This window comes from Nomascus leucogenys, chromosome 13 (genome assembly GCF_006542625.1).
Source record: "Nomascus leucogenys isolate Asia chromosome 13, Asia_NLE_v1, whole genome shotgun sequence".
NCBI classification, from domain to species: Eukaryota; Metazoa; Chordata; class Mammalia; order Primates; family Hylobatidae; genus Nomascus; species Nomascus leucogenys.
The window spans coordinates 37498064-37525597 of record NC_044393.1 but is presented as its reverse complement, the minus strand read 5'-3'; the positions used below and the strand labels follow the sequence as shown (position 1 = coordinate 37525597).

The 27534-nt window shown below is 44.4% G+C and overlaps 1 protein-coding gene across 3 annotated transcripts in view; it reads left to right on the top strand.

Annotated features, from left to right (window-relative positions):
* The window catches only part of RASSF2 (Ras association domain family member 2), a 44082-nt gene extending 38575 nt beyond the window's left edge, over window positions 1-5507 (top strand). For all 3 annotated transcript variants that reach the window (XM_003277985.4, XM_030825945.1, XM_030825943.1), the window contains 2 exons: window positions 357-454; window positions 2293-5507. In XM_003277985.4, coding sequence (XP_003278033.1) covers window positions 357-454; window positions 2293-2362 — 168 coding nt within the window. In that variant the 3' untranslated portion in view covers window positions 2363-5507. The remainder of the gene's footprint in view (window positions 1-356; window positions 455-2292) is intronic.
* Window positions 5508-27534: the final 22027 nt, after the last annotated feature.

Genomic DNA, 27534 nt, shown 5'->3' with positions numbered 1-27534 from the left:
CCATTCTCTTAGGGGAGAACAAAGGGGCTTATTAAACATAATGGGTTCAGTTCTTTCTCTGCATCACTGTGTCAAGGGAAAGTACTTTTCTGTGTTTTGCGTCACCTCATCATGAATTGAATGCATGACATGAAAAATGAGAAGTTATGAGATGGTGTCATGTAAGTGACGCAGTCATCACAGACTCCTTCCCAGCCTAGTGAAGAATGAGGCTTGGCTCCTGCCTTTAAGGAAATCCTGGGTTTCTGAAAAAGATAGACTTCCCAAGGCTTTGTGCCTTGTATGAGGACAACCCTGAAAGGAATTGGAGTAATGCTGGGAAGGGCATTCACCCAAACTTGCTTCTTTCTCTCTAGGTGGCCCAGTATATAAAGTTTGAGATGCCGGTACTTAAAAGCTTCATTCAGAAGCTCCAGGAGGAAGAAGATCGGGAAGTAAAGAAGCTGATGCGCAAGTAAGCGTGGCTTCTAGGGCGCTGGGTGCACTTCTCCTGGGGCCTCAACAGAGGGGCCTCTGCTGGGTCCTCGCAGGGACTGTGCTGAGCTGCTGCATGGGCCTGGGTCTCTGGGCTTTCTTTGGAGGGCTGCCCATTGACAAACCTGGATTTCAAGTGGGGACGTGACAGTTAAGTGTGTTCATCTACTTCTTGTGTCAGCTTCTCATTTTGATGTGGGACATCAAAGTGTCTCTTGTCCTCCCTCTTACGGAAAGACTCTGAAAAGAAGGTGTTGGTTTGAAATTTCTTTGGGGTCTAGATTCAGAAATAGGGAAGGTGACTGTACGCTGGTTTCTTAAGTATATGATCAGGCTCCCAGCAGGGGACAGATGCTCACTCCGATGAGGGTCTTTGACGGGTGTTTGAAGAAGGGACTATTCACAAAGACTTGGGCAGAGTCTGGGGTAACCTCAAGGGATAGTGCAGTCCCCGGGGCTAGTGTTACCACCACCCCTTGCCTGAAGGGGTGAGGGCAAGGAGTGCTAACCAAGACCCGGAGGTTCCAGGGATTTCAGGAAGGCTGTCTTAGCCGTGGATGTAGCCCGAGCCTCCAAAATCCTTTCTTCTCCCCCTTCCTCCCTCTGTAACATTCATCTTCTGGAAATTGCCTTTGGATTGAAAACTAAAGCTTCTTTCTGGGAAGGATTTTGTGATTTCTTTGCAATGTTTAGTCGTAGAAGAGACTGCCTTTCATAGATATGGTGGAATAAATGATTCATTTTTGCCACTGAAGAATAAAGCCGCTGCTGGATTTGCTGTATTGATGATCATAACTAGCCTGATAACACACTGAACACTTACTATGTCCTAAAGTTTTTGTTGTTGTTGTTGTTTGACACAGAGTCTTGCTCTGTTGCTCAGGCTGGAGTGCAGTGATGCGATCTTGGCTCACTGCAATTTCTACCTCCCAGACTCAAGTGATTCTCCCGCCTCAGCCTCCCCAGTAGCTGGGATTGCAGGCATGCACCACCATATCTAGCTATTTTGTGTGTGTGTGTGTATTTTTAGTAGAGACGGGGTTTTGCCATGTTGGTCAGGCTGGTCTTGAACTCCTGACCTCAAATGATCCACCCGCCTCGGCCTCTCAAAGTGCTGGGATTATAGGCATGAGCCACCATGCCCAGCCAACTATGTCCTAAACTTTAAAAATAGCTTTTTCTGTGCAGCACAAAGCCCTGAACATAAGGAATATGTCCATTTATCCCTGCACAGCAGTGCCCACTCCTGTAGCTGCAGTGCCACAGCTCAGGGAAGTCATGTGAAAATGAAACTCCCCCCAAGCCACGGACCTCCATGCCTAGTAGCTGCTATGGCCTCTTCTGCAAAATGCAGGTTCTGTTACAAGGTTGAACCATATGAAGTTGCCGTTTTTGTAGGATCCCCAAGAGGGTCAACTGTTAGCAATTTTATATCATCTAGCCTAGGTGAGGGTTCATGAGCTACTGTGCATATGAAGTACTATGCATAGTGTCTTGGACATACTAAGCAAACACACTGAATTCGTAGAATGCTTATTATTGCTGTTTTTTTTTTTATCTTTTTTTTTGGCCAGATGTTCTACCCATAGTAAAATAATCTAATTTGGATTTGGCCTCTTTATTTCCTCTCATCGTGTTGTAGGAATGAACATAAGCAACAAAGTAGCTAAAGAGGGATCAGTAATGGAAGCAAAGGAGCAGAGCACTTCAATGCACTGTTAACTGGTGTGACCTTGGTGTTACCCAGGTGGTGGGGAAGGTCCTGGGGAGTGGTGCATTGCTGGCTGCTCTCCACCTGAGCCTGTTTCTTGTCTCCAGGTACACCGTGCTCCGGCTAATGATTCGACAGAGGCTGGAGGAGATAGCCGAGACCCCAGCAACAATCTGAGCCACAAGAACGAGGGGATCTGGGCACCCCAGGAGCCGCCATTGCCATAAGACCCCCAGGAAGCTAGGCACTTTCTTTCCATGGAAACATTTAGACACAAATCTCCCCAGCTCCGGCCAAGCCATCATTTGCTGCCTGGAGCTGGATGTAGAAGTCAGCAGACAACTCCCTATCCCTGGACCCCTGCCCTCCTTTCTTCCACTCACAAGGACTTTTGATTTTAGTTATAAGGAGGACCCAAAATGTGTGTGTACATGTGTGTGCACGCATGGTACGTGTCCATGTGCCTACCTGATACTTTCACATATAATTAAATTCCAGGCAACCAGCACAAGAGCCGTGAGCCTGGCACATGTGCTGCCCGTGAGCAGGAAAATCAGAGGAGCCGCTGATCTGAGTGGGATTTAGGTTGAAGGAAAGATTTCTCCTCTCAAGTGCCAGGGAGCAGCCACATGTCTGCCTGTGTTTAGAAAGGGAAGAGGGTTCTCCAGGTTCACCATCTGGGTTGTTTATATGTTGGTAGAAATTCTCCCTGTATGCCTAGAAGGATCAGTGAATGTAAGAGCCTTGGAAATGAACAAAATAACAGCCACATAACCTTGCGGCAAGTCTGATGGAAAGAAAAAGATAAACCATCCGTAGGGTAGATGCAATAAGCCCACATATTTTTACACTGGAAACCTTGATTGTTTTAAATGACAAAGACATATGTGATGTTCTATGTGGAAACCTGCGAAGCGTGGATTCTGCCTCCATCTCTGCCTCCATGGCTACCTTTAGGAGACAGAGAAGATCCTGTGTGTTTCTCTGTACCCAGCTGACAACCTATCTCTCTGGCGCTTCCTTGAGTGGCAGGAAATGTGTCAAGAAACAAAGATCTTGCTGGTGTGTACACAGTGCTGACCAGCTAGTGTGGCCAGGGCCTGGTGGCCTGGTGGCCAGGAAGTTTCAGGTTGAAGGGAAATGTTGAGGCTACCTGCAGAAATGACAGGTGCCTTGAACGCAGCCCATCTTCACGTCATCAAAGGTCTTCCTGCACTTGAAGCTGGGGTGATGTTTGCAGTCAAGACTTCATTCTTTCCAACCTCTGGGTTCTTGCAAGTTGCCCTCACCTTGTGTGTGGAGATGCATTCCAAGAATGAAGCCTCATCTTGCTACTGAGTGTGGGGTTCAGGGAAGCTCTTTAGGCCACCTGGTGAAGGTGCATGGGGAGGATGGAGCTTCTCCTCAGCTCCTCTGTGCAGCCACCTAGGTGATCTTTAGATCCAACACCAATGGGAGAAAAGGGCAAGAACAGTCTGTGCCCTGGGACTCCCATCAGGAAGCTTGACAGGCAGCTGGGCATCAGTGCAGCTGATATCGTTTGAGAGGGAGACAGATGCTTGGACCTGGGTGCCTGGCTGTGGAGATCGACCAAGCAAGACCAGGAGCTCCTGATAGCAAGCATCTCTGAGCCTAGCTGGGGTAGAGGCACTGCCCTTCTCTTCTCCACCTTCTCTCCATGGAAGGTTTGCAGAGCTGGGCAGTTGAGGAAAGGACAGCCCCTGATTGGTGCCTCCAAAGGAAGGTGGACCTTTTTGGTGGAGATGCTTTTGCCCTGGGCACCCTCCTGCCCCCCATTCATACCTATGGCTTCTTTAGAAGGCTCACAGCTGTGGTCTCAATGTAGACTGCAAAAAGATGGCATGCTGCCCCTGGCATTTCGCCAGTGGTTTTATACCAAGTCTCCTTCCTCCATGGGGACAGCAGCACCAGTCCTGTGGGGCATGGAGTGGAAACCCAGAAGGGCTTCTGCAAACTGCACAGAATTGGGGTAAGAAGACAAGGAGTGGGCACCGGGAGAGGCTTCCTTTGTTACAGCTGGGAAAGAACAGTTCTGTGAATGCAAACACCTCCTGAGTTTTGCAATTGAGAAAATGATTTGGAGAACTTCTCTTCTGGTAATTTTTATTTTGAATGTTCAAAGCCTTAGTTGGCCCCAGTAATTCTCCTTGGAGGACTTGGGAGAAGAATTTCCACAAAGCAAACTACTAACCACTAGCTCTTATTGGACAGTGATTTCTGGCTTACAAGAGTTCTCTTTGATTTGCACTAGCACTACGATAGTGTTAAATGCGGAAATACTGCAACATGCCCAGTTGGCCAGATCACTTTCCAAGGGAGCAATACTAAGGCAGACTCACCTTTTTAAAGATGGGAAGTCAGGGGGTGGAAGTGAGAGGAGATCCCATCTTACACAACACACTTCCATGTAATGCAGACCACACTCTTCCATTTTGTCCTGCCCTCTTGAGAGGTCATTTCTCATGTCCTAAGAACCTGATCAGAAATTTTGGAAAGGTTCTTTGAAATAGCAGCAGCTGAAACAGACGCTTTGCCACAGTGTGGAGCAGATTTTCTCACTGGTATCACATGGTCTTGTAGTTTTGAACTCTTCGACCGATTTGTGGGAGTTTATGTAATTGTGTGCAATGAACCTGAAATTGTGTAGAGAACAAAAGACCAGTTTATAGGGTTGGGTTTTTTTATCCAACTTATGAAAAGCAGTTTAGCTGCATCTGTCTCCCGCACCCCCCACCCCCCACCCCCACCCCGGGAGGGGCTTATGTTACAAAGTGATCAAGTGAAGGAATAACCTGAGCCTATCTGGCTGGGATGGTGGAATTAAGCACAAGGTCACATTCTCTGTGATCACATGAGAGGGAAGGTGATGACTTAAATGGCCGGGGGGTGGGGATTATCTTGGGGAGAGGCTGAAAAGCACAAAAGATAGTCTTGCCTGTACGTATTGGTGAAGAATGTGCACAAGGCTGGATTGACTTCAACTTGGAGTTGAGTTGAGGCAAGAGGATTTCTGGATATTAGTCACCCATCTGCAAGAAAAATGCTGAGACCTCGGGTCAAGATTTTGCTCTGAGACATGCTGATGCTTCAAGGAAAAATATTTTCACAATCGTCTCTTCCCTCACCAAAAGAAAACAGTACTCTCTCCTAGAAACCTCTAGAGAAACACATTTTATCCTAATATCGGTAGCATATAATGCCCCCCGAAAAAATCTGTTTTCCATGCAGAAAAGTCTCAACAAGAATTCTGTGGAGTTGAGTGGTTATTTCAAAGTCTCAGGAGGGTGGAGAGAGAAACTGGCCACAGAAGAGCAAGAAGCTCTCTTAAGAAAAGGGAATTCTCTTTAAAGAAACCACCACCACCAACAGAACAACCAAGAACCAAGTTTTATGTCAAAGCTCTGTAGCACAGAGAATGTGGTGTCATAGATACATCGCTGAGAGAGATTTCCTTCCCTTCCTTCCTTCCTTCCTTCCTTCCTTCCTTCCTTCCTTCCTTCCTTCCTTCCTTTCTTCTTTCTTTCTTTCTTTTCTTTCGAGATAGAGTCTCGCTCTGTTGCCTAGGCTGGAGCGCAGTGGTGTGATCTCAGCTCACTGCAACATTTGCCTCTGGGGTTCAAGTGATTCTCCTGTCTCAGCCTCCCAAGTAGCTGAAATTACAGGGACCCACTACCATGCCTGGCTAATTTTTTTGTGTGGTTTTAGTAGAGATGAGGTTTCACCATCTTGGCCAGGCTGGTCTTGAACTCCTGACCTCGTGATCCACCCGCCTAGGCCTCCCAAAGTTCTGGGATTACAGGTGTGAGCCACTGCACCTGGCCAAGAGAGAGATTTCTACATGAACAAGGCAATTTCAGTGTCTTACAGCGGCCAAACCATGATGTGAAGAATGAGATAGGAGACAGGAGATCACCATGAGCGTCCCTGACATAGCAGCACGCATTTTCACGTTTCCACTAAAATTGTTTTGCACAAAGTCTTGCTTCACTCAGATGAGATGAGATATGATTTCCTAGAGATGTAAAAATAAGAATGATTTTTATAGTTTGCTATAAATAAGAATGGCGCCCCCTTCTTCCAGATGTAATAGAAAGCTTTGCCCTATCACAAAGGGGGTGTTTAAGTGCCCCTTGTGTTTTAACTGTATTTAACTGAGCACAAGATGCACAAGCTATGGTGGGAAACCCTCAGTTTACCTTTGGAGTCCTCCCTGCAGATCGCAGACCTGTTTCCAGGCTGAAGTTTCTGGTGTGTAATTGCTAGTGTTTCTGAAGGGTTTTCCCAATTGTTTTAGCCTTGTGAAGTATTCTTTTCTTAATTATAACTTGCCTTTCAGCGATGGTACATGGCTTGATTCAACGTTTGGTTCTGAACTTATACACTGATGCGTTTACTCATCTAACATAATCTGACAAGGCCTCAGTAAGGGAGCCATACATTTTTGTAACATTTTGATATGTTTTAATGCACCTGACTTAGATTTTACTGAAATAAAGCACTTTTCAAAGAGATGTGCCCCGTGGATGGGTCTGTGTGTGACTGCTGGGTCACTGTGTTGTGAGAGGAGCCCTGTGTTGTGAGAGGGTGGTTGTAAGGTGGGTGACAGGAACAGGAAGGAGCACCCACCAAATAAGTTAATTTTCTTCCCCGAGTTTATGGTTTGAACATGCTTGGGCCTGGCTGTTAAGTCCCAAGTAGGAAGTAAAATGAGAAGGTCGTCTTAGGAGCTCCCAGTTGAGGGCTCTGGAGAGGCAGGAGCTGTGGAGGAAAGAGCTTGGAACTTCTACTCAGTGAGGCTGAATTTCCACTCTGACTCCACCCCCTGCTCTTGAACCCTGGGACCAACTCAACAATCCTTTCTCTAGGATTTGGTTTTCTCACCTGTAAAATGGCTAAGCCACCCTGCAGGGGTTGGAAGCATCCCCCCATGACTCCCCAAGTGTAAGATTTTCAGACTAGGGCCCAAGTTCCACCCTATGGTACGGGGAAGGTATGATATCTAATTTTATATGTCAACTTGGCTAGGCCATGGAGCTCAGATATTTGGTCAAACACTAGATGTTACTATGATTTTTTTTTTTAAGTTGAGGTTAACCTTTAAATCAGTGGACTTTGAGCAGTCTGCCCGCCATAATGTGGGTGGGCCTCACCCAATCAGTTGAAGGCCTTAAGAAAAAAGACTGAGATCCCAGAGAAGGAATTCTGCCTCAAGACTGCCTTTGGGCCGGGCGCGGTGGCTCACGCCTGTAATCCCAGCACTTTGGGAGGCCGAGGCGGGCGGATCACGAGGTCAGGAGATCGAGATCATCCTGGCTAACACGGTGAAACCCTGTCTCTAATAAAAATACAAAAAATTAGCCGGGTGTGGTGGCGGGCGCCTGTAGTCCCAGCTACTCGGGAGGCTGAGGCAGGAGAATGGCGTGAACCTGGGAGGCGGAGCTTGCAGTGAGCCGAGATCGCACCACTGCACTCTGGCCTGGGAGAAAGAGCAAGACTCCGTCTCAAAAAAAAAAAAAAAAAAAAAAAAAAAAAAAAAGACTGCCTTTGGACTTGAACTACAAGATGAATTATGTGAACCAATTCCTTAAGCTCTGTCCCCCCACACCCACACTTCTCTCTCTCTGTCTACACACACACCACACACACACACACACACACAGACACACACATATCTTTGGAGAACCCTAATACAGAGAAATAATTTCATTGGTTCATAAAGTTTAATATGAGGTTTGACAGTTGTCTTCCTAAGAAACCTGGCCATGAAGCATAAATAGTGACCATCATAATTTGGCCTCTAGAAGACGGTAACAACAAAGACCAGATTTTTAATGATGCTTCTGTAAACAATACATATATAAGTTTGAGAGAGAGAGAGAGATGGGGAAGGAGGGAGAGAGACAGAAAGAAACTGTGGATAAATCACAGTTCCCTTGGAGTGTTGTTTCGATTTCCCATATTCAGAGTTTTTAATTCAAAGAAAGCTTTTCAGTTGCTGCATTTAAGTTGGGTGAAACAGATGAGCAGGCAGTTAACCCTTCCAAGGTAGTGAGACTTTTGTACAGTGCATCATGTAGATGTAGGTGATACAGACTGAAGATAAATGGTTCATTTGGGGTCCAATCATGACCCCCCAAAATGCAGTAAGCCTTGTAGGAGTTACAGTGCCTAAAATAACCAAAAAATTCTAATAGCCTTCTGCCAAAGGTGCTGGCAGTTCTTGGCTTGTTTTATGGAAACAGATTTTATGAAGTAATTTGGTATTATCTATTTTAGGTAATGAAGTTATTACTGAATGGAGTTTGCTGTGAGTACAAGACTTCACTGTCAAGTTTTGAAGACATTTGAATAGGTTGCTGAAATGTTTAAATGCAAGAAAACACTGCTGAAAACTGAACTTGAGTAAAATTAACATTGCTATTTTTAGTTTAAAACCATGCAAAATTTTCTGCGGATCATATGGGGGCAAAAAGAAGAAATGAAGAAATAATGCAAAATAGAAATCGTGACTTACAGTTTAAGTATATGTTACATAAGTAAGTTAACTTTATATAAGTGATAAATTATAAGTATATGCTTTATAAGCATATAAGTTAACTTTAGAAGTTTTAAAATGGTAGGTAGGCCCACTGGGGCCTTATGAGACCATCAGTCCTACTTATGAGACCATAAGTCCTGGTTTGCTTGGGACACTTCCATTTTATTCTGTGGTTATATGTAATTATTAACAGCATCCCCTTTTACTCTCAAAATGATCCAGTATGGATGATAAATATGATCACCCTATGAGTTGGCCAAAGAGCAGCTTATCATAATTTTGATGAGAAGTTTTTCAGCAGCAGCCATAAGTTGGAATTTAAGTGTTAAGTTTAAACTTTAGGAAAAACTGAAATCTAAACCTGTGTTTTGACATAATGCAGAATATAATATGGATTTTTATGTATCAGTGTTTTATTAACCCTGATTTAATTGTTCTTGCATTAGAGCAAGATACATTTTTCTTATCAGAGTTTTAAGCTTGGACTTACTAATTCATAAGCCATAAACATGAATATTATTATTTTTTAATTTAAAAAGTATTTATTTTTCAGTTTTATTGTGGTATAATTGACAAATAAAAATGACATATATTCAAGGTGTACAACCTGATGATTGTTGTACATATACATTTCACATACGCATTGTGAAACGATTACCACATCACATTAACACATCCATCATCACACAGTTGCCATTGTGTGTGTGTGTGTGTGTGTGTGTGTGTGATGTCAGGACACTTCAGATCTACTGTTTTTTTCTTCATCCAGCCCAAAATGTCAAAGATCTACTTTCTTAGTGAATTACAAGTAAACAATACAGTACTATTAACTACAGTCACAGCACTGTATATTAGATCCCTAGAACTTACCTTGTAACTGAACATTTGTTCCCTGATTTTTAGGATATGACACCAAAAGCACAGACAACAAAAGCAAAAACAGGCCAGGTGTGATGGCTCGTGTCTGTAATCCTAGCATTTTGGAAGGCTAAGGTGAGTGGATTGCGTGAGCACAGGAGTTTGAGACCAGCCTGGTCAACATGGCAAAACCCCATCTCTACAAAAAATACCCCCCCAAAATTAGCTGGGCATGGTGGCATGCACTTGCAGTCCCAGTTACTTGGAAGGTAGGAGGATCGCTTGAGCCCAGAAGGCTGAGGTTGCAGTGGGCCGAAATCACATGCACTCCAGTCTGGGTGACAGAGAGATACACTATCTCAAGGAAAAAAAAAAAAGGCAAAAATAAACAAGTGGGACTACATCAAACTAAAAAGCTTCTACACAGCAAAGGAAACAATGAAATGAAAAGACAACCTATAGAATGGAAGAAAATATTTGCAAACCATGTATCTGATAAGGGGTTAACATTCAAAATACATAAGGAATTTCCACAACTCAATAATTCATGACTTTGAATATCCCCTGCTAGTCATTAAGACCCTCTAAGCTGCCCTTGATGCCACCTACCCTCACCTGCAGAGCCATCTATGGGGTCAACAGCACCGAGGTTGGGGTATCTTACAACATCCTTCCCTGGGACAACCCAGGGGTTCTGAGAGGGTAGTTGGTGCCAAACGCTGAGACAGAGGGAACATGACAGCATGGGTATGTCTTGCTGATGGAAAGTAATTATGTCTCAGCGATGTCTAGGGTATAATTTTGGGAACAAACTACTTAGAACTCCCACACATTGTGGATTTTGAATGTCTGGGACTACAAAGAGCCTTGATTCCAAAATGATCCCAAGGAAAGATCTTAATTGCTACGGACGTGCTGGGAAGGGAAGAGCGTGGTCCCTTTAAATGATACAGAAGTGGGGAAGTGAAGTGCTGGTTAGAGGAGGGAGTGGTCCCTAGCTAGGGCTCTACCCCCACGGACCTAAGTGAGGACAGGCATTTTTGCTTTCCTGTCCAAATGTTGCATTTCCCAAGACCACCCTGGCCTGCCATGCCCCCATCCTATGCCTATAAAAACCCTAGACCCTAGCAAGGCAGGGACAGAAGCGGCTGAAGGTCAGGAGGAGCACATCAGCGGAGGAACACTTGGGGGGCTGGACATGGACAGGTGCACATCAGCCGGCACTGGCACGCTGGCAGGCCACGAACTGGCAGAAGGGCATGGAGTTTGGCTGGGGCAGTTGGAGGAGAGCCCGTGGGGCCGAGTGGCCTGACTCCAGGTGAAAACCATCTACCTTCTGGCATTTTCCCCCCCCACCTCTGCTGAAAGCTACTTCCACTCAATAAAACCTTGCACTCATTCTCCAAGCTCACGTGTGATCCGATTCTTCCGATACACCAAGGCAAGAACCCTAGGATACAGAAAGCCCTCTGTCCTTGCGACAAGGTAGAGGGTCTAATTGAGCTGGTTAACACAAGTCGCTTATGGACGGCTAAACTAAAAGAGCACCCTGTAATACACGCCCACTGGGGCTTCAGGAGCTGCAAACATTCACCCCCTAGACACTGGCGTGGGGTCGGAGCCCCACAGCCTGCCCGTCTGTATGCTCCCCTAGAGGTCTGAGCAGCAGGGCACTGAGGAAGCCAGCCACGGTCCCTGTCTCACGCCCTGCGAGGGGGACAAGGGAACCTTTCCCGTTTCATAATGTAGTGTTCAACTTCAGTCCTTAAAGTTCCTTAGCCAAATGTTGACTGTAACACAAGTTGTCACAAAAACTCACTAAGCAAAAAAGCAAACTATAACATCTATGACCCATTAAAAGAAACCAACAAATAAAAGTTGAATTCAAGTTGGTCATAATAATCTAGAGATAAATTATTACAAATATGAAATGAATTTTGCAAGGTTGCTAAAACAAGGAAGATATATAAAAATTCATTTCTATGTATTTCTAGGTGTATAATCTAATAAAAGGTTAAAAATAAAATTAAAAAAGGGAAATATATACCTCATTTATGGATTGAAAATTTAGCAGATTATCTATAATTACCTAAATTAATCTACCTAAATTACCTAAATTAATCTAAAATTTACCAAATTATCTATACATTCAAGTAATCCCAATAAAAAGCCAAGTACATTTTTTTCCTTGCTTTCCTCCTTCTTTGTGATAATGGTATAGGTAAAATAAAAACCATAAGCATAAATATTATTCTGCTACTAGAAGTGTAATTATCAAGTTTATGTAGAAGGCTGGGCGTGGTGGCTCACACCTGTAATTCTAGCACTGTGGGAGGCTGAGTTGGACAGATCACCTGAGGTCAGGAGTTTGAGACCAGCCTGGCCAACTTGGCGAAACGCTGTCTCTACCAAAAATACAAAAATTAGCCAGGCATGGTGGTGGGTGCCTGTAATCCCAGCTACTCAAGAGGCTGAAGTGGGAGAATCACTTGAACTGGGAGGCGGAGGCTGCAGTGAGACAAGATCGTGCCACTGCACTCCAACCTGGGCGACAGAGTGAGACTCAGAATGAAATTACATGCGACAGAGTGAGACTCAGAATGAAATTACATAATAGTTTATGTAGAAACATGGAAAATATTGTTATGTAAAGTAAATAAAATTGTATGTTCAATATGATTGCAGGCCTACATGTAAAGGCCTATGAAAAAAGTTATGTTGGGGTGGTGCTATTAGATTTTCTTAGTGCTTCTATTACATTGGCTTTAAAATTAAAATTTCCTGCTTAGTAACTCCAAAAATATTAAGAATCGAAAAATGTATAAACACATACAAAACAAAACAGCAACAACAAAAAAACAATGGCCAGAAGATTAAAACCAGCCAGGCCTTTGTGTCCGTGGTAGGGTCAGTTTTTCCAAGCACTAGACTTCAGAATTCCTAGAAGAATAAGAGGCCCATTATGCAATGGAAATGCAGTCCCATATACCAAAAACCATGTATATATAATCATATATATATATATATATATATATGTAATGTAAATACACACATATGTAATACACAAAATGGAAGGATGGCATCAATAGTTCCAGGGCCTTTGAGGAAACCAGCCACCATGCCATGCCGTCTTGAGTACGCAGGAGCCTGAGGTTAGAGACCTCATGTGAGGAATTGGGAAATTCCCTGTGTTTAGGGTCAGTCACCCTGGACACCAAACACATTTTCAATCTGTACTTTCAATTCTCCTTCCGGAAACTAGACATGCAAAAGTTTTCAAAAGGAGAGAAAAATACACACCATAAATCCTGGAAACCTGAAGTTAGCCAGAATGTGCTGTTAGACAGTTCTACTTTCAGTTTCTTATATTCTGAAGTTCTCTTAAGAATTGGGTACCAGATGCAGTGCCTGATTCACAAACCAAGCCCTTTGCTTGGTGTCTTCTGGATAAATGTGTGCCTTGCCCCGCCTGGGCACATGGGACACTCCCGCTCCCCCAGCCCACCCCGCCCACCCCATGCACCTGAGGCCTGAGCCAGGAGCTCAGGAGCTGCTCTGACTTTTGTTCCCATAGAGGCCAGGACACTGGCAGTGAGCATGATTTCTGGGCTGACTCAGATAATTATCAAATAAACTGAATTTAAAAATAGTTCACTCAGGTGCCTACTGGTACTTTCTCGGGATACACACACTAAGTTGACAGTAAACAACCCTAAAATAACCGAAATGACTCTAAGTTTCTTAAAATGCCCTTAGAATTCCCCCACCATAAAAAACCTCAAGGATCCTGAAGATCCCTGTAAACTTCATGCTAGTGGGGTTGACCTCTAGGAAGCATCAGAATCACAGGAACTGCGTTCCTGTGAAAACGCAGACTGCCGGGCCCCAACACCAGAGTTCCTGATTCAGCAGATGGAGTAGGGCAGTGAATCTGCATCTCTAATAAAGTTCTCAGGTGATGCTGATGTTTCTGGTGCACTAACTGTTCTCAATGAGTCTAAGGGGAACACTGCAATCACCTGGGGAGTTTTTTAGAACACTGATGTCTATATTCCATACCAAGAGATTGTGGTTCAATTCTTCTGGGCTGTAGCATTGGCAGCAAAATTTCTAACACTGCCTCTTTCTTACTAACTGATATGGTTTTGCTGCGTCCCCACCCAAATCTCATCTTGAATCCTAATGTGTTATGAGAGTGACCTGGTGTAGGGGGGCGGGTAACTGAATCATGGGGGCAAGTCTTTCCCATGCTGTTCTCATGATATTGAATGTCTCATGAAATCTGATGGTTTTAAAAAGAGGAGCTCCCCTGCACAAGCTCTCTTTGCCTGCTGCCATCCATGTAAGACTTGGCTTGCTCCACCTTGCCTTCCACCATGATTGTGAGGCTTCCCCAGTCACGTGGAACTGTAAGTCCAATTAAACCTCTTTCTTTTGTAAATTGTCCAGTCTCGGTTATGTCTTCATCAGCAGCATGAAAATGGACTAATACACTAACCTCCTTTTTGATTCCTGTATGCACTGAATTTGAGGACCACTTCACCAACCTTAAAAGATCCTAAATGAATCCAAATAATCCTTAACAATGAAACACGATCCCCTATAAAACATTTAAAGGTGATAGACAATTAAATGACAAACAATAAAATGACACTAAGATTCCTAAATGCTGTTAATCAACCCTAGATGATCCCAGAGGACCCTAAAAGATGCTAAATAACTTTTAGTGACCACAAACTCTAGAAAAAAATTGAAATGCTGTAATAATTGAAAAAGATCCTAAATAACCTTAATGAAGTCAAGATATAATAAAAAGGTCTAAATGACAGCAAATGCTACATGACCAGCCAGGTTCCTACCAACTGTAAACCTAAAACCTTTAAAACCAAATCCTTCACAACAATAATAACCCTAAATCATCCCAAATGAATTTCAAAAATCATAAATAATAGTAAAAGATCCTAAATAGCCATAAAATATTCTAAATGATCTTTGGTGGCTCCTAACATCCCTTGAGGTTCCTAAACCTTGAATGGGCCAACTTTAAAAACAAAGAACCCAAATGATATTTGGTGACCTAAATGACTGTAAACCTTTTTTTAAAAAAATCCCAAGTCCTTATCTAGCCTACCTGGACCTGCTACTGAACCACCAGGGGTTTGGTCTATGTCCTACTGCTTGCCTCCCAGAAAGCCAATCACTGAGACAATGAGCCTTGCCAAGGAAGAAGGCTTTCATCAGGTGCTGCAGCTAAGAAGATGGAAGATCAGTCTCAAATCCATCTCCCTGAGCAACTAAAATTAGAAATTTATATAGCAGGAAAGAAATGTAACCATGTGTGGGAAAATAGGAATTAGCAAGGGGTAAGCAAGAAGAGTTGGTCAACAGGAAGCAGGTGGTTGCTTAGACAATCATGACGGGTAAGGGGGTTTCACCTCTCATTGTCTAGATGCAATGATCTGGTGAGTGTCAGATCCTTGATGCTATCTAGAAGACCTGATAGCTGGTTTCCTGAGAAAGGAACTCAGATAAGACAAGTGTCACTTTCTCAGGTTTTAAGACTGGGAGGATCAATTTCTCTGTTTATTCAAAGAAACCATAAACATCAGCTCTATGGGACAACTGAGTCGGTTTCAGGCCTACATGGTCTTCCTCAGGCCTCTCCTTGGGACCAGCTACACTGGCCTTGCTGCCCTTCAAGCATGTCCAGACCTGTCCTGCTTCTGGGACTTGCACTTGCCACTTGGTCTTTTTGGGATACTCTTCCCCCCAGCTCATCACATGCTTGCCTCCTTTTTGATTCAGGTCTCAGCTCAACTCTTCCTTCCTAGCAAGGCCTTCCCCAAACACCCAAATCAGCTGATCTCCTGCCAGCTATCCTCTGCTTCCTCTCTCTTCAAAGTGCTTTTTGCAGTCTGAATGTATTCATTGATTTATGTATCTCCTCCACTAGAACCTAAGCTCTGTGAAGGCATCCCAACCACCTACAGAAGCACCTGATTCTTGGTAGACACTGTGAAAGGAAAATAAACCTCAGGACCCCCAACTCACTAAGGCAAAGGGAAAAGTCATGTTAGGAAATAGGTCATACAAACCTGCTTCCCATTTTGTTCAGAAAAAGATAGCTACAAAGATAAAAAGAGCTACATACTTCCCTCACAATGTGCCTACAAGGAAATTCCTTGTGGGTCCCAAGATCTTTACCTTAAAACAGTTCTATTGAATTTCACCCTGACCTTCACACAGACAGGACAAAGGACAGAACTAAAAGTCATCTCTCCATTCACCTGAGACAAATGTGTAACTGCTTCCTCTGCCCTATGTTTATTTTATCTTATGTAAAAATGCTGATTCACTGAGCACCAGACGAATGCATAAGTGACTATTCCTCTACCCTTTTCTTACGTGTATAATGTGTATTCAGTGAACGCTGATAGAATTAAGACTCAAAAGAATGCAACTGCTTGCCTTTCTTATTGCCCACTCTTTTTTTAAAGTTCCTTCCTTTTTCCCACAATAGTTGCTTTTTTCCCTTTAAATATTGAAGTCTCCAGATGCTCTTTGGAAAAAGCAAGGACCACAGATTTTTCCTGAGCCCCTGTGTTCTTTTCCTGAACCTTGTTGTGTCCTTAATCTTGACAAATAAACCTCTTAAAATGATTGAGACCCATCTCGGTCATTTTATTTGATTTACAACACCTTGATAATATTTGTGTAATGAACGAATAAATATCCAAACGTACCATAAACACGAAGACCTCAAACACCAAGTGTGCCAGTGAGAACAGCCTCTAAGTCCTTACCCAAACTCACTACCAAGTGTAATCCTTAAATTGACCTCCCAAGCTATTGAAATCACCTCAAACGGTCCTAAATCCTTTGTGATCCTAAACTACCCAAAGTGGTATAAGACTTCAGATGCTCTTAGAGATTCTGAAGAGGTATAAATTACTCAAAACAACTTTAAATGCTAAATAAACTTCCATGACTATGCGACATAAACCACCCGTAAAAAGCTCTAAGCAATCAAAATAGAACCTAAACCTTAAAAATCTCTATAAGATTTTTAAGACCTTTGAACCCTAAACAATCCTAACTCTAAATGCATAAAATATCCTGAATGAATAATTTCAGGATATTCTTTACAGTCTAAGCACACTAAAGAATCCAATCATTTAAATGACCCTATGGTAATGTATCTAACAACCTTAGAGACCTAATACCTGGAAGTGGCCCCAGATGCCTGTAAACTACCACAGAACTTGAATATGCAAGTTTTGTGATTCTGGAGAGGATCTTGTTAGAACGTTGACTCAGATTTAGCAGACTTAGGGTGTGGTTTGAGACACTGCCTTTCTACCAACTCCCAGGGGATGTGGATGCTGCTGATCCACAGGCCACACTTGGAATAGCAAAGCTAGAAGCTATATAAACCCAAAGGATCCTAAGTCAATTAAAACTACCCTAAATTCTAAAACACCCTCAGAGATCCCAGGCAATCCTAAATCCTAAACAACTCTAAACATGCTAAAGTTTCTTAAATGATGCTTAAAACCTTAAGCCCCAGATTGTCTCACATGACTCTAAACTAACCCAAACAACTCTAAATGACCCTAAGTATCTCAATAGACTCTGAGAGATCTTAAGCCTTATACCTCCCTAAGGGCCTTTAAAAATTTAAATTTGCTTGAAATGACTCTACACCCCAATAGTCAAAAAGACTCTAAAAGATCCAAGAAATCATAATTGCACCTAAAATACCCAAACTATTCTAAACTATTCTAATTGATCCAAAATTATCCTAAACCCAAAGTGACCTTAAATAGTTTCAAAGGAACCCAAGTCTAATGAGCCCAACCTTCTCAGCCTCAACAACATGAATGCTAACTCCAACGCCTTGGACATTAATGACTCAAAAATCCTAAACCCTAACAGGCAATGAAGCAGACACCTCGTCAGTGACCTGTCCTGACCCTCATTATTCCATACCTCAATGACTCATCTGTTACCCAAAGACCAGAGCTCTGTTTGTATACTTGGACTTTAACCTTGACTTAGGGATCCTGTTGATGTTGCAACAGAAGACCCCAAATTCCAAATGATGATAAATTAATGGATGGTTGACCCTGAACCCCTTGACAATGACAACCCTAAAAGCCTAATAACCACAAACCAATGATCCTGAGCTCTAAACTCTGTGAAGAAGTTGGAGCAGACCCACATACACCCTGACCAGAATCCGAACCCTACATCTCTCTTCTTAATGATCAGATAGCTTCACCCTAATAATCCCAATGATATAAGAAGAGTGACAGAGACTACCCTGAGATTTTCTTGTTCCCAAATGCAACTTTGACTCTGATCCCAAGGGCTCTAAACTCTAATAACTCCAATCTTAAGCTCTAAACCCTAAATAATGACAAAGCATTATTAAGATACTCAACTGTGGCCGGGCGAGGTGGCTCACGCCTGTAATCCCAGCACTTTGGGAGGCCGAGGTGGGTGGATCACGAGGTCAGGAGATCAAGACCATCCTGGCTAACAGGGTGAAACCCTGTCTCTACTAAAAATACAAAAAATTAGCCGAGTATGGTGGTGGGTGCCTGTAGTCCCAGCTACTGGGGAGGCTGAGGCAGGAGAACAGGAGAATGGCGTGAACCTGGGAGGCGGAGCTTGCAGTGAGCCGAGATCGTGCCACTGCATTCCAACCTGGGTGACAGAGTGAGACTCCAACTCAAAAAAAAAAAAAAAAGAAAAAGAAAAAGATACTCAACCGTGAGGCTAACTCTGATACTCCTGGTGCACATCATCAGACTCTTCACCACAGCACTCCCTACCCTAAGCCCACGTGCATGCCCATCACCTGAGGACGTTATTATAAAGTAATATGAACTCACATTTCTAAAAGAAATTTATTCCACTTTTGAATCGGGATCCAAAAATCCATCTGAGGACCACGAGCCATGTTTTTCTCATTTTAATCACCAAAATTCATCCTGAATTGAGGTAAAAAATAATGCAGATTTGGGGCTTTGTAAGACGAAATATAAGTTACCCCTGCAGCAGTAAAGTTGCTCTTCAGGCCCGTGTGAGATTCAGCATGTTGAAAAAGAGGGGGAAAAAGTCCTAAGTCTTTAAGTAGCTACTTTAAGGACAAGAATTCATGTGGGATATTAGAAATGAATTATGCTCAGGATAATGACTGCTTTATCTCCTCAAGGAGATGCTCCAAAAATGCATCTCCCAGAAAATTCAAGATCCATAATACTGTCTTTTTTGGGGGGACATATTGAAAGATAACATTTTAGTTTCAATGGACTACATAAATGAGATTCAAGTCCTGATAATAAAGATGGGTCTGTGTAATAATTTCTTTATTCAGAATTTGTAGAGGAAGGATATTAAAGCCTACAGACCTATCACCACACCAATTCCACTAGCTGAAAGTAGATGCCAAGACATAATGTTAAGTGAAAATAGTTGGTGAAAGATACATATAGGATGACATTATTTATGTATCATATACACAAAAAAGTTAATCGTTATATATATATAAAATCCTTGCATATATTAATAGATAGATAGATAGATCTCAATAGACTCTAAGAGATCTTAAGCCTTTTTTTTTTTTTTAGACAGAGTTTCGCTCTTGTTGCCCAGGCTGGAGTACAATGGCGTGATCTCAGCTTACTGCAATGTCCGCCTCCCAGGTTCAAATGATTCTCCTACCTCAGCCTCCCAAGTAGCCTGGGATTACAGTTGTTTGCCACCATTCCTGGCTAAGTTTTCTGTGTTTTTAGTAGAGATGGGGTTTCACCATGTTGGCCAGGCTGGTCTTGAACTCCTGACCTCAGGTGATCCACCCGCCTTGGCCTCCCAAAGTGCTGAGATTACAGGCATAAACCACTGCACCCGGCCAAATCTTAAGCCTTATACCTCCCTAAGGACCCTTAAAAATTCAGATTTGCTTTAAATGACTCTAAACCCCAACGGTCATTATATATATATAAAGATTGGAAGGATATAATTGTTAAGGGTTATTATGAGGCAAGGATGGGTGCTGGGGGTGGCGGCTTTACCTGTGATCAATTAACTTTTTTCAAAACATAGTTTGTCTTTTCTTCAATGATAGACATGCACATGGTTAAGAAAGTCAAACAAAACCAGCTGTCTCTTGCTCCTACCACACCCTACCTCCCCTTCCTTCCCACAGCCTTCAATTCTTTACTAGCTGATTCTTTGGTACTTGCCACCTTATCTGTAAGTAGCATGTTGGTGTTTCGCTTCCTGATTTGCTCATCTGGGGCCTTATCTTTCTCTACCTCCCTCCCCAATTCTTGGGTCTCCATCCTGCCAATCATAATTTTTGGTTAGCGCACGTCCAGACTTTATGTTGTATAACTGTATAAATATGCTCTGTAAAGCTGAATGTGTACTGTATTGGGCTTATTTTTCCATTTTTAGCACAATTTTTGTTTTCCTTGAAGTTAAAAATTGTCCTTCTGTTTGCTTAGGTTTTCAATGTATTTTTCATGAATTCAGTCTCCTACTTCTCCCAAATTCTCTAAACCTCTCATATGTTCAGTCTCCCCCAGCATTCTATCCATTGTATCTCCTTGAGGACCTGTCTCCTGGGGTGACTCTCAGCCTGGTGCTGGTTGTCAGCAGGGGCCTGTCTTCGTCATCTCCTGGGGTTCGTGTAGCACACACACATACTCTCTCTCCCCATCTTTATTTCCTCTTTCCTGCAAACCACACCTTCCTCTTTTGGATTGACTTTCTGCTACTAGCAGGATTGCAAATTCTGACTTCTCAGGCAATGCTGCCCTGAAGTGAAAGCCCCATGGGATTCAGGAATTCCTGAGTTTTCAAGAAAATCCAGAAACCCAGAAACCCAGATTATTATCAGAATCTCTGGTTTTTAAAAGCACTATGGTAGACAGGAAAAGACTGTCACTTGGATTGGCTTGTAGGCCACCACTTGGTTATCTCTACTCTAGTTAACTCAGTCTAACTAAAGTTAAACTGGTCCCCCAGGCGATGCCTATATCCTTTTGCTCTATAGTTCAAGATTATTAAGCCTTTAGGCAGGGCACAGTGGCTTATGCCTGTAATCCCAGCACTTTGGGAGGCTGAGGCAGGCGGATCTCTTGAGGTCAGGAGTTTGAGACCAGCCTGGCCAACATGGCAAAACCCCGTCTTTACTAAAAATACAAAAATTAGCCAGGCATGGTGGCACATGCCTGTAGTCCCAGCTACTCAGGAGGCTGAGGCAGGGGAATCACTTGAACCCAGGAGGCAGAGGTTGCAGTGAGCCTAGACCGTGCCACTGCACTCCAGCCTGGGCAACAGAGTGAGACTCTGTCTCAAAAAAAAAAAATTATTAAGACTTTTGAAGTCTATATGTTCAGAAGATTACAGAAGAAAATACATGTGTTTCCCCATCCAAAAACAAACGGAGGGGAGCTGCTGGCCTTACAAGATTTGTTGAAGGTTTCTTTAGTTACAAGGATTTGGCTTGGGGCTTGACATTTGGGGCAGATACTGGTTGTGGAACCTGGGTTTGCCCTCTCCCTGAGATACAGTTCATTCCTCCTGCATCTCCATTATTCCAGCCACTGCAGGTGAGGTGCATGCCCTTGGCTAATAGGGCACAACCTCAGCAGAACACCCTGGATGTCCCCGGGGCCTGGAAGGTGGGGAGGCAGCAGGGCCTCTCTCCTGAAGTCCCAGCAGGGGAGCACACCTGCCTCAAGATCTGGCGGGCATTTGGCTGCACAATTGTCCCACAGGCATGTGTGGTCATTTTCACACACACAGCTATGCATTCCATCACCTTCAAGCCACTGAAACTACACCCTGGCTTGGGTCAGCTTTCTGACTCTGCCCCAGTTGCCTCCTGATATGACAGGGCCAGGAGGGCCATTTGACTCAGGTTCAAATTCATGAAGGGCCTTTAATACATCCTTTTTACATTCTCACTAAATGATATTCAACAGGGTCTTAGTTTGGGCTCCTTCAGAAGCAGACATTAAGACCAGGAATTGGGCCGGGAGCAGTGGCTCACGCCTGTAATCCCAAAACTTTGGGAGGCTGAGGCAGGCGTATCACAAGTTCAGGAGTTCGACACTAGCCTGGCCAATATGATGAAACACCATCTCCACTAAAAACACAAAAATTAGCCGGGAGTGGTGGTGCGTGCCTGTAGTCCCAGCTACTCAGGAGGCTTAGGCAGGAGAATCGCTTGAACCTGGGAGGTGGAGGTTGCAGTGAGCTGAGATGGTGCCATTGCACTCCAGCCTGGGCAAGAGAGCAAGACTCCGTCTCAAAAAACAGAACAAAAGAAAACAAACAAACAAACAAACAAACAAAAATAGGATTTGAGGGCTAGTAGTTTATTTGGGACTTGATTCTAGAAAACAATGGAAGTGGAGTGGGGAAGTGCAATAGGTAGGGGAAGAAAGCTTATTAGAGTGTGTCATTAAATAAGTTCTGATGCTGGGCAACTGGAGTTCAGTCCCGGTGGAGACTTCTAGGAGCCAGTATAGGAGGTACCTCAAGAGTTTATCCACCTAGGGGTGAGGGAGCTGGGGTATTTATATACCAACTTCCATTAGGCATTTGTTGAAGGCTGCTCTTGGGGGCTGGAGAGGCATTAATTCCCTGAGACGTCTGCAGTGTACACAAGCAGAGCAGGCTCTGGTGGCCAAAAAAGCCTGAAGGCCAAGGGACATGGTTGAGGGCCATTAGAGGCATATGTGCACAGACATGGTGAGTGGATATTAGATGTCAATATTTAAACTATTCTACACTTTTGTGAACTTGTTTTGGCGTTTCATCATCTTTTAATTTCCTGGACATCCTAAAAAGAAATACCTTTTTCCTTCACTCTATATGACATTCTTGGAATTTATTTAAGGTCTACTTAAATATTAATAATCCAAAATATCCTCCCTCTCTCAAGATCCTTGACTTAACCCAATTTGCAAAGACCCTTTTCCCATATAAGACAATATTCATAGGTTTCAGGGATTAGGACCTGATATTTTTGGGGGACATTCTTCAGCCTACCACACTCTGGAAGATCTAAACTAGTTTGGAAAAAGTGAGGATGGAAAAAAAAAATGCCCTCAATCAGTTGGATAACCCTGTTTAATAGACAAGAAGATACACAACATGGTAAGTCTACTACATTGCCCGGTCATGACAGACAAAGGGAAGTGAATGTGGCTGAAGCAGGGCTAACTCCAGACCAGCTCTCAGCACCTCCACTTCCCCTCTTCTCTTCTTCTAAGCCAACTCCAAATCTCAATGCTGTCAAAATTCTGGGTAAATCCCAGAGCAGTTAGTGAACTGGGGAAGCTTTGTTTCTTTCCTCAGTCCTTCATTTGACACTGGAAACAATTAAGATCCCAGGCAGAGAGAGACAGGAAAGAGTGTTTTCACCTCTGCAGAGACAGTGTGTCCCAGGACAGGAGCCCTTTGAGAATTTGGAAGGCCAAACCCTCCTCTGTGGAAGCCTGAGAGACACGCTGAAATTGCCCCTCTATTTCCTTGCTGTCCACCCAAGTGATTTGCTCCAACTTGTCCCACTGTGGATGAGGTCATCTCCATTCTCTGATGGCCCCATCTGAGATATTCAACTTGACTTTTCTTGCTCTGAGGAGCTCAGGCCACTGGGTGTTTGGGGTTGGCTTTGGGTTGGTTTGCTTCATTCTCCTCTGAGCACATGGCTGTCAACTTCAAGGTACCTGCCAGATAGAAAGAATGAGGGAAGACATTTTGCAGGCACTCTTTGGAGTTTTCAGCCACCTGCTGACATTACAGAAACCCCTAGTTTTCCCTGTGTGGACCAATCAGGTGTCTGTTCCCTGGAACGCCAGACCTCCTTAGGCCCATCCTGTGGACCCCGAGGAGGGGGTATTCACAGAACTCAGGCCAGTGGCTGGGCAATGCCCTTCCTGCTGATAGCACTCGGCTTTGCCTCTTTTCTTCTGGCTCTTTTTTTTTTTTCCACATCTGCAACAGATTTATTTTTTAAAGGAAGGGATTTTGAGAGGAAAAACATCAGGCAGAGAAGCATGGAATAGAAAATAAATACAAATGTAAGCCATTTAGATGCTTTGTAACCACAACAAACTAGTACAGAGAATGACCTGTTACACAATCTAGTAAGCTGGGAGCGGTGGTGCCTTCCTGTAGTATCAGCTACTCAAGAGGCTGGGGTGGAAGTATTGCTTGAGCCTGGGAGTTCGATGCCAGCCTGGGCAACATAGCGAGACCCTGTCTCTACAAACAAAGAAAAATGCAATGAAGTTTCAAACATTGAGATGTTCCCTTAGCAAGGCCAATAATTTTGGTCTCTGGTATTTGGTATTTGGGATTTAGGCTATATTTTATTTATTTATTTATTTTTTCTCCTTTTTGAGACAGGGTCTTGCTCTGTCATACAGGCTGGAGTGCAGTGGCAGAATGTTGGTTCACTGCAGACTTAACCTCCTGGGCTAAGGCTATCCTCCTGCCTCAGCCACCTGAGTAGTTGGGACTACAGGCATATCTACGCCCAGCTAATTTTTGTATTTTTTGTAGATATGGGGCTTCACCATGTTGCCCAGGCTGGTCTCGAACTTCTGAGCTCAAGCAATCTGCCTGCCTCAGCCTCCCAAAATGCTGGGATTATAGGCATGAGCCACCGTACCTGGCTATCCTTCTTTAGACTCTACCTGGAGGCGGTCCCAAGGCTGATCGGGCTGGGGATCTGTATCTTTCCTCCATGTGGTCCCCCAGTGACTTCCAATTGCACTTAGAATGAACTTAGACCTATACAGACTTCAAGTCCCTCATCAGCAGCCCCTGGCTATGGCCTCAACCTCTTCTTGCGTACCTGCCCTCCTGCTCCTTTTGCTCACAATGGTCTCCCCATGCCCTCATTGCGTTCTCACCGTGGGTCCTTCCAATGCTGCGTTTCCTCTGCCTGCAGCATCTTGGCAGGAAGAGACAAGATCCTGGCATGGCTAACTCCTTCTAATTCATTCTCACTTTTCGGGTCTCAGCTCAAATATCCCCTTTGCAAAGAGGGGGACACCTGATCACCCTAGTTAATGTCTTCCTTTCCCAGCTATTCTTCTTCTTATATAGAAAAGATTTTTGTTGAAAAATGTGCGTACAATGAAACACACCTGTCTTAAGTGTTCAGTTTGGAGAGTTTGGCCAAATGTATACATCCATGTAGCAATGCCCCAATCAAGGATACAATAGTCTCCCCTTATCCATGGGGGATACATTCCAACACCTCCAGTGCATGCCTGGGACCACAGATAATACTGATCCTTATTGCCATCAATCAGAACACATTTCTCTTCATGTTTTTATCCACAAAATTAATGCCTTTTCCATCTTAACTAAGCTCTTATCATGCACCAATGGCCATTACTTTGCAGTCCGAGGTGTGACAGCAAAACTAGCATATATTTCTTTTTCCCATCTTCAGAATTTCATGAATCGAAGCTTCCTTGTTATCACAGATCTTAGCAACCTCAGCTAAGGTTGCTGATTAAGTCCACAACTTTCACTTTTTCCCTTAAAGAAAGCACCTTGCAGCTTCTCTTTGGCATATCCGAATTGCCAGCATCACTATGCTTGTGCTTTGGAGCTGTTGTTAAGTAAAATAAGGGTGACTTTGAACACAAACCCTGCCATACCTCGACGTCATCTGAAAAACTGAGATGGCTACTAAGTAACTAACGGGCCTGGAGCATGTACAGTGTGGACACGCTGGACAAAGGGATGATTCACCTCCGGGGCAGGACTGGGAGAGATGGCGCAAGATATCAATCATCACGCTGCTCAGAATGGCATGCAATTTAAACTTAGGATTGTTTATTTCTGAAATTTTCCATTTAATATTTTTGAACCTCGGTTGAACATGGGCAACTCAAACTGCAGAAAGCAAAATCACAGCGAAGCCTTTTCCTAGCCTCTTCTTATTACCTTGCCTTGTTTCATTGATGTCACTTAGCTTGGCAGGACAGTGTTGTGCTTATTTATCTGTTTGTTGTCTCCCTGGAAAGCAGGCACCTCTCTGTCTTGCTTGCCGCTGTATTCCTCATGTTCAAGACACCCGTCTTACTGGCACTGAAGGAAGGAACCATCTTTTGCATTTATGTGAGCATTGCAGCCTCTGACTTCCAATGCTGCCCCTGACCCAACTTCCGTGGGCTCAGGCATTGCCCTCTCCATGGAGGGACGGAATTCAAGACGCAGGTGACTCGGGGTGGAGGGCACCCCTTGTCCCTCTGGCCCTGGGGGTGAGGATGCCAGAGGCTTTCCTCTCCCTCGCGCCCACCCTGAGAGCGCCACCTTGGCGTCACCGCCAGGGCCAGGAGGCGCCGCGGAAAAGCCAGACGTCGTTTTTGGCGCCTTTGGAATGTTTGGAGCACGTCTGGGTGTGAGAGCTAGAGTTTACGTGCGTGAGGGGCGCCCTGCACCTTTCTGTCTATCAGAACCCCCGACAGGTGTCCCCATCAGTCATCAAGGTAGACAGGCGTTCAGAGACCATCTCCGCCAGGACGGGAGCGACGCCCTCAGGGCACTTTCTGTCTCTGTTACTATAGGAGGGTTCCACTTCCTATATCAGCTGAATGTCACAGCAGGTTTGCCTGTCCGGAGGACGTCTCTGGGAAGGATTTGGGGCTAGGAAAGACCTGGGTGGGCTGGAGGGCTCCCGAGGACCAGCTCTGCAGAAGGCGTCCGTGCAGTTCTTCGGGCTGCCAGGCGGCTGGGAGGGTGGCCTTGCCCAGCGGAGTGGGTGGTGTCCACGCGCCCCCTCGTGGCCCGGACGCGGTGCAACGCCCGCTCCCCCACTCTTCCTAGCAGTGGCGCCAAAGCGAGGAGGAAAAAGACTGTAACTTCTATCTTCACATAGTTAACATTTTTAAATCTTAAAAATAGTGACATTTGGTCTTGGTGTCTTTACTTGATTTGTGTGTCAGGCCCGCATCACGAGACACCTTCCCTGGGCTCAGTAGTTTGGGACCTAAAGCTTTTGACACATCCCTGGTGTGTTTTGATGCCTTCTGAACCAGCCTTCCAGGTTCAAATCTTGTCTCCCCTGCGGTGAGACCCTGGATACTGTCTGCCTGCCTCCATTTCTTCATCTGCTTAATGGACATAATATTAGTATCCATCTCATGGGACTGCTGCAGGGATTAAACATCTTTAAAATATTTAAGTGCAGATTAGAAGGGAAAGGATCATGGCGGACTGGAGGCAGGACTAGATTGCAGCTCCGGACAGAGCAGCATGTGGGGGCTTACACTGTGAATTTTAGCTCCAGATCCACTACAAGAACAAACCAGCACTCCCAAGAGGACCCACGGATCCTCTGAAGGAAGCGGAGCGCTCCTGCAGGGCCCGGGACACACCCCAAATACTGTGTGCCCCAACTGAGGAAGTGAACACACACCCTCAGTGGAGAAGCTGAAGTTCTGTTTGTAGGGGAAGTTTCTGACTTTACCTGGAGCTGAGTCAAGTTAGAGAGGTGACCGAAAGACAGGGGTACAGGAAGTAGCAGAAAGGCCCTGGGAGCTCGTTGGGTCCTCAAGCATCCCATTCCTGCCTGGCACAACAGGGATCCATCAGGAGGGTGGCTAGAGGAGCAGGGGATAAAACTCCACAGGGAGAAGGAATTCCCCAGCTGAATTTTGTAACAATTTGAACGGGGCAAGAAACCTCCTGGCCAGAACTCTGGGGAGGGTGCGAATCCAGCATACAGACTTCACAAGCAGGGGAAGAACTAAAGCCCTTTTCTCTCCCAGCTGGGAGGTGGATAGTCTTGGGCAAGTTTTCAAGCCTGTCACCTGCAGCTTGAAAACAGACTGGGGCTGTTGGTGGGGGCATGGTGGGAGTGAGACAGGCCCTTTATTTTGCGTGG